The sequence below is a fragment of the Apostichopus japonicus genome, chromosome 8, assembly GCF_037975245.1.
Source record: "Apostichopus japonicus isolate 1M-3 chromosome 8, ASM3797524v1, whole genome shotgun sequence".
NCBI classification, from domain to species: Eukaryota; Metazoa; Echinodermata; class Holothuroidea; order Aspidochirotida; family Stichopodidae; genus Apostichopus; species Apostichopus japonicus.
The window spans coordinates 7440013-7453778 of NC_092568.1; the positions used below are offsets into that span (position 1 = coordinate 7440013).

The 13766-nt window shown below is 35.5% G+C and overlaps 1 protein-coding gene across 3 annotated transcripts; it reads right to left on the bottom strand.

Annotated features, from left to right (window-relative positions):
* Nucleotides 1–382: 382 nt before the first annotated feature.
* LOC139972141 (calmodulin-lysine N-methyltransferase-like) lies at nt 383–13740 on the bottom strand. 3 transcript variants are annotated; one of them, XM_071979110.1, is made up of 14 exons: nt 13624–13687; nt 12235–12333; nt 11733–11842; nt 11222–11394; nt 10234–10295; nt 8635–8695; nt 8430–8484; nt 7551–7614; nt 6925–6985; nt 6111–6185; nt 4494–4557; nt 3687–3815; nt 3085–3161; nt 383–2260 (listed from the first exon to the last, which is right to left on the bottom strand). In XM_071979110.1, the coding sequence occupies exons 3-14, from the start codon at nt 11805–11807 to the stop codon at nt 2257–2259; spliced, it is 900 nt and encodes a 299-aa protein (XP_071835211.1). In that variant the 5' UTR covers nt 11808–11842; nt 12235–12333; nt 13624–13687; the 3' UTR covers nt 383–2256. The 3 variants fall into 3 exon arrangements, with proteins under 3 accessions (XP_071835211.1, XP_071835210.1, XP_071835212.1); XM_071979109.1 differs by lacking the exon at nt 12235–12333 and having other exon boundaries at nt 13624–13740; XM_071979111.1 differs by lacking the exons at nt 12235–12333; nt 13624–13687 and adding an exon at nt 13223–13603.
* Between the last annotated feature and the right edge of the window lie 26 nt (nt 13741–13766).

Sequence of the window (13766 nt, forward strand, 5' to 3'; positions counted from 1 at the left end):
AATTTTGTCGGGGTTGAATATACACCATAGTATTCTTGTATGAATAATAAGACAATTATTAATTAATTGAAATAGAAACTTCCTGTTAATTGACTCAGTATGTTACTATATAGCCGTTCATCAGTATAATCTAGCTAGTTGGTAGAGTGGTCATTTGGTAACATCCAGTTTTTAGGTGTTTGTAATCTAGCAGTCAGGAAGCATTTTAAAGTGCAATGATTTATATCTTACATTGATGTGTGATGCTGGACATAGCACTATGTCAAAACATTTGGATTTCATTTTATACTTCTGCTGTGTATGCACAATGTGATTTCTCTTTGTTACAATTATTGTTTTAATTAATGCATAATAAAAATAAAAGGAAATATAGTCAAACCTGGAAAGTAGTTCGAATAATTTATTTTCTGTATGTTCACGATCCATACATCTCTATATAGAGCATCTTGAGCTACATCTTAATGCCAGTCATACAGGATTATGCTAAGTTTTCAAGCAAAGCTTCACAGGAGCTGATTATGAAGCAGGTAAAATAGGGGACCTCCAACTTTTCTTAGAAGTTTGACAATGTAAGTTAAATAATCCTTTTAACAACCATGCTGCCCTCCTATTACATTTTGTATTATTCTGTCATTTCATGCATATTGTACTGACTAGTGGAGTCACTGTAGTAAACCTACTGTGGATACCCTGGTAACTTGTTCACTTCTCCTGACATTTAGTGACACAATTCATGACTACTAAATGCAAAACTGGTTGAGTGTTCCCCCACATTTCCAAGTCACCGATCATATTCTTGACAGATATACCCATTCAAAAGTTTTCAAGGAGAGAAAAAAACCAGGGGGAAACCCCCTCCAGCAGTTAATTGCCATTAAATACATACATATGCAGCACAAGATTAGTTTGCAAGCTGATAACCTTGGCTGAATTTAATACTGCAGATGGTGAGCAGTCTAAATTTAAACAGTGGTTATGTGATTTGATGACGGAATCTTGAGACAAAACATCACAACGATGAAAGAAAGACAGAGCGACATATGATGTAACCTATCTGGGGATATGGTATTACAAGGTTTGTGGCTTTATAGAGTGTGACCTTTGATGAGCCAAACTGACCTTTGAACTCCATCAAAAACGATAGGGTTCTTGTACTCATTATAGAGAACCCACATGCAAAGTATGAGAGCCAATAAAGGATCCCGTCTGGAGATAGTGTTTACAAGGCATTCAAGTTTTTAACCCCTTAAATGAACTGGTCTACAGCAAACTGTGTAAAAACTTTACCCTACATTAGACTATCATACCATTCCCATATGAGCTCCATTGATGGTTAGGTTCTGGAGATTTTTGAGATTTTCACATTTTGCCCTCTGCTGTCCCCAAATGACCTTTGATCTCCACCCTAGGGTTCTTCTACTAATAGGAAACCCACATGCAAAATGTGAGAATGAAAAAAAGGTTACCCATCTTGAGATACCATGTTTACAAGCTAGGGTGTCCCATACATACATACACACCCACACCAACTTCACTGCATAGGTCACTTGCCTGCCTATGGCAAGTAAGCAAAAATCTTTCTCTACCTTAGTATTTATTTCAACATGACTTGGTCGTGATCATGATTGCTCCAGTCCTATTCAACCAGCATAAGGCTGTTAGTTGAAAAAGAAATGATTGCAACTGGCATTCCATAGAGTAAAAAAAATACTGTTTACATTTTGCATAGCAATCTTGATGGTTGTGCATTTTTTAAACCAGGATATATTAAAACTAGGATACAAAAAAAAGATAAGGTTCTGTGAAGGAAAAAAGAAAATGCTACACATCTTTGACCCTGTGGAGCAGACCAAGCCTACAACTTTTGCTACGACATACCAAATATGTTATTATCCATTTCAAACTGGCAATTTCTGATGAAATGTTCATGTGATTCCAGTAACTGCCTAGGTTGTAAAGGAAACCAGGTTATTACCCAGGACAGGACTGAAGCATACATTGCCACTGGCTCAGCACTTCGTTTCTCACAAAACTAGCACCTTTCATGACCTAGATGAAATTGGCGCCCTCGGCAAATCGACCTACTGGTAGCAAAGGTCCCATTCATAGAGTGTCAGTTATTAACTAACTAGTAGGTACTGTACTATGGCTCAATACAGCATCCCACAGCACTGCAGTAACAACTCCTTTGCCAATAATTGAAAGGTGATCCATACACAAATGTCTGTAATCTGCACTGATAATTTACAGTCCTTATCACCTGTAGGATATAATTATGAGAAACAGTTTAACTTTAAATTTAAACATTGGTCATTTTGGTCATCTCAACTTTGAAGAATACAACTACAGCGAACATGATTAGATGACTTATGTATAGTTTCAACGCTATTATTTGAACAATCGTTAACAGCATCGATGTCAAGCCTGTAGATGTTCCAATCCACAGCTGTGAGTAAGTCAAAATCTAGACTTTGGTCAGTTCCTGGAGACACATTCCCTTGGTGGTTTGAAGGTCCAATTCTGGTAGGGTTAACCACATTTCTTTGGCTCCAAAGTGGGACATCGCATCCTAGAGGAGAGACCTAAGGGGAGGGGTGGGCTACATACAAATGGTGGCATATTTACAGCTTTATACACCAATTTCAAACTGTACAATTTCCTAAAATTTTTATTTTTGTTAGGCAAAAGGTGGTTAATTAGACAAAGATAAACCCAAATGATTAAATGTTTTATTTGGCACACCCCACTTCTTTAAGTCTATTATATTTTGTGCCATTTGTGTATTGTAAAAACAGTGATATTATAGAACACCACAAAGACCTTTAGAAAATCCAGATAATTTAGCTGGCGGGTGGAACATCATATTTTTGTTGCGAGAAAAGGACAATCCCGTTTAACAGTGACAGAAAGGTAATCCTAAATAAATCGTTAATTTAATACTAGAAGTAATTTGGTTTGGGTGATTTCATATTGCTGGTGGTCTTTTGTCACATAATTTTTTTTTGTCATCCAAACAATAACAAAGACTTTCATCTCTTCCTATCATAATCAAACATGATCTTAAGAGACAAACACATTGCTTACCTTTTTTGAAGTATCATTAGCCATGGGTAATGTATGTTTTCATCATAGTGGCCTGCATCGCCAACGCTTGAGTTTAACTGGTGGGGAAGTAAATGGAGGGGGAGAAGCAGTTACCTACGACAACTGATTGCTGCCCGATACTAATATGCAGATAGGGATTAGTGTTGGATTATCCTATAGGCAGATAAGGCAAGTACCCTAGGGGCACTCCAATCCAATGGGCCTTTGTGAACACTTCCAAGCAAGACACAACAGTTTCCTATTTTAGGGTTGTAACTGCAAACATCATGGATATAGCTGTAAAAGGATGTTATTCTGAAACTGTACCAAATCTTAACATATATATTTAACATCTTTTCACCTGACATGACAATAATTATACAGGTCTTTTCATATTTGCAAAAAAGATTCAAAACATGTGGGAGATCTAAGTTCTCATTTGCATAAAAATACAAGCACAAGAATACACTTTCCCCAACACGTAGAATTGCCATGCAACTGAAAGCTGAAAACTTTACGTAACAAATTATTAGTTTGTTCTTACAAATTAGTACCCTTCTATAACAAAGTATTACAAAGTCTTTAACTTTCGGCTCATTTACCTTCTGGTGTTTTGCCCAAACGTCCGAGTCATAATTTTCTTGGAGTTCTATCGTAAAGTCAGCCTCTGCAATCTCTTGAAACTTCTTCAAAGTTGATCCTCTTTGGGGTGCAAACATCCAAGCAATCCCCTAAAATTTTGCAGAAATGTTTCAAGTTCTCTTTTGTATAGTATATGTAGTAAAGAGTATTCATAAAAATTGATTACCTTTTGTTTCTGAATAAAGCTTTGTTTATTAGCTGAACAGGTTTTATCTGTAGTGCAATCTAACTGTATGGGTACTGTAAAGTACTACAAAGAAACTGAATACCGGCCTGTTTAAATGGTTTCAACCGTACCACATATTTGGAAACTGATGGCTATATTCATTATTAATATAAAAGTTTGAATTTCTGGAAATACTTTTACGCTAAGCACTTTGGCATCTGTGGCCCAGCAAAGAGATAGTGTACCAGGGATTGCAACCACCTTTTGACAATGATAACTCAAACTTGTAGCATGCAGCACTTATTATATTCTTACGATTTCTAGTTCAATTCATATTCTTTTCTATAAGTTTCACATTTGACTTTTTTGATAATCACCAAGTTAGTTTCTATGTATGGCTCTGCATTTCATCCAACTTAACAATGATATCACAAAACTCTGGGGTAAATGATAAGAAATTTGATAATTTAAAAGACTATGAATATTTTATCAAACCATTTCACTAATTGTGAGGAAAGGATAATATACCAATATATAGCTTACTTTCTTTCCCAAAAAGTGTGAATTATGAATAAACTGTAAAACCATTTGAAAAGCATACCTCGGGCTTCAAGATGTGCTTTATAGTGTTGACCAGATCCTGTCTGTAGTCATCAAAGAAAAAGCTACAAAACAAGACAAATACATTTCATCTCTCCTGAGGTTGTTATTATTTATGGTCGCTCTAATTTGTATCCTGTAAGTGTGTATCAAATGGCAGACAAGTAAAAGTACAATGTCATTTATATGAGTACCAAGATGGGTACATGTACACTGTCCTTGGTATGAGTACCAATATGGGTACAGTCCTTGGTATGAGTACCAGTATGGGTACTGTCCTTGGTATGAGTACCAGTATGGGTACAATGTTCACGGTATGAGTACCAGTATGGATACAAGTACAATGTCCTTGGTATGAGTACCAGTATGGGTACACTGTCCTTGGTATGAGTACCAGTATGGGTACACTGTCTTTGGTATGAGTACCAATATGGGTACAGTCCTTGGTATGAGTACCAGTATGGGTACTGTCCTTGGTATGAGTACCAGTATGGGTACACTGTCCTCGGTATGAGTACCAGTATGGATACAAGTACAATGTCCTTGGTATGAGTACCAGTATGGGTACACTGTCCTTGGTATGAGTACCAGTATGGGTACAAGTACAATGTCCTTTGTATGAATACCAGTATGGGTACACTGTCCTTGGTATGAGTACCAGTATGGGTACACTGTCTTTGGTATGAGTACCAGTATGGGTACACTCTCCTTGGTATGAGTACCAGTATGTGTACAAGTACAATGTCCTTTGTATGAATACCAGTATGGGTACACTGTCCTTGGTATGAGTACCAGTATGGGTACAATTACAGTGTCCTTGCAATGAGTACCAGTATTGATACAAGGTTCTAAACCCAAGTACAAGTACTTACGTAATCTTGCACTGGAGACTAAACTACATTTCTGATAAGTCCTTAGTATGAGTACAAATGCATAAGGGGTGAGTACAAACAATTTAGCCAGAATATAAAAACGGACTCACTACAAGCCTTGTAACTGGTTTGGAAAACAACACAAACGACAAACTGTGCCAGCACAACACAAAACAATGTAATCATCTGATATACAAGTGAGACAAAGTTCCATTAAATATTAAACCCCAACCCTATAAAACTTTAAAAAGTACGACCACGGTTTTCACATCAGATTCAAGTTGTCTCGATACTTTAAACCTCAGTTGCACAAGTGGCAAAGTCGAGGCTGTGGAAAAAATGTCTCTTATCCAAAAAAAATTCAAAATAATTATCATGAGTTTGGTCAAAATATTTTCCAGTATCTACTACAGGCCAAATAGCTGCTTTAGACAGATCCTAGTCAAGTTGTTGAAATAGTGATCCATGTATAAACTAACTACACTAGTCACATATGTGGTTAAAAGGTTGTTTGTTAAACATATACTGCATTGCTTAGACAAGCTAAAAGACAGAGACACACTTTTAATAGGAACAGATAAATACCTACAATACCAAACTCTTGGGAAACAATTTTGGTGACTTAGAATAAAAGATTCTGCTGAATGGTACTCATATACAAACAAACCATTGTTCAGCCTTCACACCAATAAATTAAAGCAAAAACATATAACACAGAAAATACGAAGAGGAACAAACAAACTTACCAGTCAGCACCTGCGACAATGTCAAACTTTTCCTTCAAATCTGCAAACGTTTCTGGTTTATTCCATAGAAGTTGCCTGTGTCAGGGTAAAATGATTTATTAAAAAATACGGCAACAGGGCATTTCAAGGTCATAATTTCAATTTGTTTAATAAACAGTGGCATTATCTCTGCCATCAGGTGCGTGTATAAATCAATATCATACTGTATATTTATTACTGAATATATACAGAAGGTTCTGAAGCAAGTTATTCATCATACTGACAATTCATTACACCATCACCAGGGACAAACATATCGTTTACTTAACCGTCGCCAATCAATACTGCGTAATTTAAAAGAGCACAATGTAATGGATGCTACACATGAATCATTTTTGCAACTATTTTGTAGAACAGCTCATGAATAATGAACAGGTATGAGTCAACATGCATAATTAACATTTAATCTTTGAATCAAAACAACATTTCAGCAGATGCAAAATGTTGCAAATCTAACCTTAGATGAAAATGAAGATGCTGACGACTAGGAAATACTACACCCTCAAAATTTTTGAAAAAATTATTATAGTTCCATTTACTAGAATAATGAAAGTTATGATCGTAACCATTTTAAAACAACTTGCAGCTAGCTGCCATGGTCACTACGATGGTGCTCTCCAAATGTTTGTAGCCAAGAGTTCAGCGTTATCTATATAATATGGTGCTATGGGGGATGTCAAGATATGGTCTAACTAATTATGGAACTCCACCAATTGCATTTGCCAAGAGCACCATGGTACTACATATCTTCTTGACTATTCACAGGTACCTTTACCTTACAGATACTTTGGTTGTACCGAACTTTGAATGATTTTCTTTGGCAATTATTTCGGCATCTGGAATTAAATGGAAAGAAGTTTTGAACTGCTTTAATACCGACAAAAGAAGAAAGAAAAAAGAAGCGCAACAAATCTGAACAATAATTGAGCGATGTGACCTTGAACTTTTGAGATCAGATTTGCAGACTTGTGAAATAAATACACAATTCATTTATCAGCAGTGTTGCATGAACAATGAATTCAGTGGTATCACTTGGGTGCACTTATTTATCATGTCCATGCAACACAAGAGAATACAATGTATTTGTATTCTCTCAAACAATGTAAAGAACTGTAATTTTGGTAATATTAAAATTTCTGTATTCTTTGTATACAATATATTTTTTGTATACAAAGGGATTGCATTCCTAGTCAATGAGTTATTAATAGCCTTTAACAAAATCTGATGAAGCTACCCATGAAATAGTAAAATATCGATGCTGAATGTCTTATCAAGTTTATGGGGCATCAAACATTAAAAACAGGTGGAAAATGTTAAGGTCAAGAAAGACTCTACCTCCCTTCTTCCGCGAGACTCAAGGTAAAATATTTTCACGTACACAACTATGACTAATTAACTCACTCTGACAGGATTTCAGGTTACCGTCTGTGACCAGGACCTCCTTGGCATTTGATGTGCAGGCCACCTGAGAGCGGGATATGAAGAGTACATGCGAAACTCTGTCAAAGACACTTTCACCATTCAATACAACTTGACTATTTATCTATCCCTTTAATTTATGATTGCAAAGAAACTTTGTCATGTTAAATTTGTTGGAACATATCAATCTAAACATTGCTTCCTCATATGTAACTCTTTAAGAATATGCAATTTATCTGATTCTGACCAAATAGTGGAAAATGTCATGCTGATGCAGGAGCTCCAAGGGTTACGACATTTAATAACATTTTAATACATTTTGAAGCTTACTAAACTTAAAACAGAATATTGACTGCACTAGAGCATATATACCTACAGTACTAAACCACGGAGGGAAATAGGTGTGAGGTGCTTTGGGGGACAAATCACAACCGACACTTTAAGGAATATCCCCAGAGGGCCTACCGACTACCATACTCGACTACACAAATAATTGAAGGAATGTGAAATGTTCAGCATACTAGAAATGCTATGCAATTACATTATAAATATGCATATCTTAATCGGACTACATCATGACACTTTACGCCTGTTACCTCATAAGCAATCTGTCTGAAACACAAACGAATGCAAACTGGATACTGCTCACTTCTGAATATGGCAGTGTCTCAATATGTTCATGCTCCAACGTGCTCATGTCCAACATGTTCACTACCAACCTCACACAAAAATCCGCTTTGACTGTTGTTTTTTTTTATTACAGATAATGCTATCTTATTCACTTTAAATAAATCAGTAGTATGATATGACATCATACCAAGGCAAGCTGTGTAAAATTTTCTAATGTAACAATAAACTCACTGTAAACCCTGCCAAGCATGTCATTCCACCACCCAGTTCACATACTGATTTAGATCTGTTGAAAGTTGAAAGAATAAAAAACTTTAAAACTCAAAAAAGAAGGAAAGGATGATTCATGTTGACATTAGTCTTTACAGATAATTGCATATTTCTTGTTTTTAAATTTTGTTTTGAAAGAGAAGAGAAGAAACTGCCAAAAACTTACTGAAATATACTTCTGTTCTTTAGACAATAATGGGTCAGTACTTCCTCAGCTGGCCAAACACCTGAAACAAAACATTTGAAGAATGTAAGACAGGATGGTCAGTCGAAAGAGCAAGAACCAAAATTTTAAGATGGCCATCTTTATGGGCTGGTGAAAGAAATGTGCAGTACATTTTTCAAAACATCTATATTAATTCCTTTTAAACAACAATACCATTGCAGGGGAAAAAAGTGCATAAATTTCAAATCAAGATGACAGAGTCATCAGAGTAGGAAGATATGAAACAGTGTAAAATAATTTTCACAACGTAGAATGTAAGTAACAGCAGGGGCAAATTAGAGAATATTTAGGTTTAGGCTAAAGGAAGTATTTTCCTGAAAGTTTTGAGCCCCTCCCAATTTATTCAGGGACATTGAGATACATAAAAGATCTTCAATATTGCCTGTAAATATGCTAGAAAGTCAGAAAATGGTCACCCATGCTCAAATTTTATCAAACATTTGACTGATATGCTCTACAAGCAGGTACTCAAACTGAGCCATTTCTAGTCTTCTATTTTAACAATCCTCAATAAATGGGAATACTTTGGGGTATCCCAACCTTCAAGAAAGTCCTATTGAAAACTTTTGGCAAGCTAAACTTTGGGACCACTGCTGATGATCTTTAAATTGGACAATAAAAAGTTACAGATAGTCAAAATGCTTGAATAGTGGCAGCAATATGTTTATGGAATTTTTTCATCAGTGCCCATTATTTGATTTCCTAGCATATTTGAGGAGAATACTGTTCTAACTTTGATGTTGTGAAAGAGAAAACATTTCCATTCCTATTGTGGCAATATAAAGATATAACATAATAAAAAACTTAACTGGCTTTGTTGTTTTGTATTTTAGTCTGTCTCTGAAGAAGATCTAGCTAGGATCACATCAGGCCCTCTAATTTACTTTTATACCATAAATTCTGCGCTCAATTAACAGTGTGGGGAAAGTGCCTACTTTTAAAATGCAAACCAGGTGCTATAAAAGACACAGAATCAAGAAGAATTTTTTTTTTCATTGAAGTGGAATGGATTAATTAAGGCTGCAAATGTTCCATATTGAAATATTGATATTCTTTGCTGACATTTCCAAAATCTTATTTTCGATTCTGCAACTTTACATTTCACTGACATCATGCAATAATTGCAGTTAATTGCATAAGACCTTGCACTGACTTGTGTATTAGGATGTATACATGTTCGCCTAGCTAACTCAAAGCACTATAACTTCAACATAGAGGTTCAGTGTACTATGAAATCAGACACCAAGGCTAGCATGATTATAGATGTTTGTGTTGGGTTGAGAAGATTGAGGGTAGGCCTAACTGAGACATTGAAATACTGTAGATCTGAAACTACGTTTAGTGTGTGTACTTGTTTAAATTCCTATGATTAAGTGGTAATTTTTTCATTTCCTGGTTTTATGAATGCTATTTAATAATTAAGAATTTTTGATACATTTACATCATGTTGTGGTAGTCAGAGCAGTTTAGAGGATTTACATCTTGTGATTTAGGAAAACCGGTGGCCCCAAGTAATTAATCCATTGTTTTAGTACCTACATACATTTCCTGTGTTGTTGAACCCGATGAGGTCCTGTGCTGATAGTTTCATATTAAGTTGCCTGAGAAAAAGGAAACAAGCATAGAAACAAAATATTATTTTTGATTTTGTGCGAATTCACCAAACAGAATTGACTTCAGTTTACAGAAAGGTATGGGGCAGCATGGGATATTGTATGTAGCTGACATTCTATGTTGCATTACCCATTGTAAGGTATTAATTTACCAACAACTATTTATTATAGTACCACATTTTATAAACAAAAACAGCAGTGTCTACAACAACATTTTGACTGAGGATTAGCTCAATAAATACCACAAATCAATAACATATTTAAAACACAAGCTAGATCCAATTATATACAAACAATCACAAAAAATTACAAACAATGTAATGTAGAGATGACACATATTAACATGCCCATAAAACTATAAATGAGATGGTTCAATGCTGTTAGCAAACTACATGACCCAAGTTTGTCATTATTTTGATCAAAGAATTTTTATGAGGTAAGGTGTGGTCATCAATTCACCCATTTTAACTGCTATGCTAATATGCGTACTCAGATACATACAAAGTAACCTGGTCATGCAGGGCAAATTTGAAAGGTTTTTTTTTCCCTACGGTACTGTTTGGTTGTCCAGACATCAAATGTGGATGTCTAAGAAATGTGACAATTTTTTCTTGACAATTTGAAAATCCTCTTCGGTTGGATCATAAGTTTACTACCATTTTTGTTTTTTTTCAGTATCTCCAAAGTGACAGAGAGGATTACCAATTTATCATTTTACATACTTGGGGTATTTATTTACAATACAATCTGAATGCTTCACATGTTCTATTGACCAATTTTTTTAAGGGTACAGTGTAAGGAAAATGCACTTTCATGAGCAAAAAAATTGCATTTCTTTAGATATATCATTCACAAACAAGAACATGTACTGTGGATATTTGAAAGCGAAGATGAAGATAATTGAGTGTACTTACCTGATCTTTAATGAATATTCATGACTTTCATCAAACGAAATTTGTGACCACATCACATCTTCACTTCCAGTCATTTCTGGAAGTGATTTCTGTTGCAGAAAACCGAACGACTTAAATCTCATGACAGATACATTTTCATCTGTAGAGGAGGTCGCTGCTTCATTCTTCAGAGCCTAGAAGAAATAATGTAATAAAACAAAGGAGTTTTCTTTAATAGAAATTACTATAAATTCCATGTACTTAGAAACTAAACCGATGTCTATAAGTGTATATATCTCACCTTCTATATTTTAAAATATGCAGACTTCACTGAGAATATAGGTTATAACAAGTTATAAGTTTGTGAACATGATAAAAGTAACAAATAAGACATTTAGAACACTTCTTATTGAAACATATTGTAGTTGTAACTTCCTAAAACTGACCTAAATATCACCATGGTGCACCAAGATTGATAGCAGAGGGGTGATCTTGTTAACACATATCTGATTAACTGGTATTACTGACTAACCTTATAAATAAGCTTCCATCTTGACTTTGCAATGGCCTTTTTTCTCACATTTGATTTTTCATCTGCATTCTTCATTATTCACTCTTGTCTTGGGATACAAACCTTTTCATCTAGTTGAAAAAGCAAACAGTATCCAATGTGTAGGAAAATGTGGAGAGAAAATACTTATTGAGCAATTTTCTGCTCTGTCAACTGAGTTAAAATAAATGATGTATTTTGTCATATGGTAGGGGTGTTTGAAAGCCTGATTACACCTAGAAAATAATTGGACTTCTAGGCTACTTTGAAAATATTTCAATCCTTTAATCTGCATAAATAGACATTTGTAGAATAAAAAAGCACTTTTATACAGCTGTTCAAAACCCCCAGTTAAAAGGTGTAAAATCTGGGTCACTGTGCCAGGTCTTTTAATAAGTCTCAGTTTTGTGTCTGAGATGGTGGGATTTCTAAATCTCACATGCAAAAATCAGCAAATGGTAGGCTAGACCTAAATCACAATTACCTGGATTTGTGGATTTAACGATGAGTTTTTATGACTTCAGAAAACAATTCTCTAACTTAGGTTTCAGGCCAAAGTTTAATCTCCAGACCTTTGTTACCTCTGTAGGGAAGATGGTTAAAGAAGGGAGAGAAAAGGAGGGGGTTGGAAAATGGGAGGGGATGGAAAAAGGGGGGAGGTTGGAGAAGGGGGGAGAACCACCAGGATTACATCATTAGGGGGTTGACAGGTAATGTACTTTAAACTTATTGCAGTGCTCTTGTTACACACAGTTAACTTTGGGGACTGGGTTGAGAGATCATTCCAAAATTGCATATCCTTTAAAATCTGCAAAGTGTATCATGGATGCAGTTTGTTAAAACCTGAATGACTGATGAAAAGATTGTATTTTGACTAAGAATCAAGTTATAAATATCGAAAGTTGTTACCGGTTGGTTTACAAATTATGTCAAACACGAAGAACTTGCTAATTTTGGCAAGGCCCAGTTGTCAGTATGGCCAGCTTATGGTAGGATATACTTTTTACAGAAATTAGCAGAAGAAAAAGTTTTGATTTTGGTTCTGATAGACACAAGTGCCACTAAAAATTCTTAGCCAGGATATGTCTTTCCAGGCTACATGAAATCAGTTTTATTTATCGCACGATGTGATCTTTTAACATGTTTGCTAAGAAATGTTTGGCTCCATTTGACAACAGAGCTGTATAAGACTTGGAGCCTAAGTGTTGAACGTAGTTGGTCAGAGTAACGAGTCATACAACAGAAGTAATGGGAAGGATAGGCTTTTGTTTTTCCAAAATTCTAGCACACAGTTCCATGCAAATCAACCTGTTGGGGAATATGAAAAGAGGTTCGGACTAGTGTTATAGTATATGGACTTATTTTATTTACAATCATGCTATTACTGACTTTCGCAAACAAGAGTTATATACAAGTGGTTACTGTTTGTGAGTTGTGCAAGCAATATAATAACTTACATTACAATAACTTACGATAGCCGATTATAAGTTTGATACTTTATGTATTAATGCATCACTTAAAGTGCGATTTGACCTTCATCCTGGCTGTTTAAACTATCGGTGTCGGACCGACATCGGAATTGTAATATCGGCCAGAACTTATTATTAGCAATATCGGCACAACACTACTACTAAAGCCTACTAAGGTTCTAATCTAAGGCCTCTAGCCAATTGGGACCCTGTGCCTAAGCTGCGCTAATTACAACTAGGCTACTACTTGTAGTAGTAGTACTAGGCCTAGTACAGGACAGGCCTAACTCAACTTTGGCTATAGGTTATTTCATCGACAAATATGAGCCGCGAAATTCATAATCTGACAGTATTAAGTAGATAGTATTGAAAGTCCTGTTTGCAAGCGTATTTGTTGACTTTACCAGTGCTGAGTTCGGAGTTCGTTGAACCCAAAATGATGTGGATCCTGGTTACTAGATCCAATGTTGTGTGCGTCGTTCACTCTTGCGTAATCTTCCACTAGTCAGGGTTAACTATGACGCAATATACATGCGTACGTTAATTG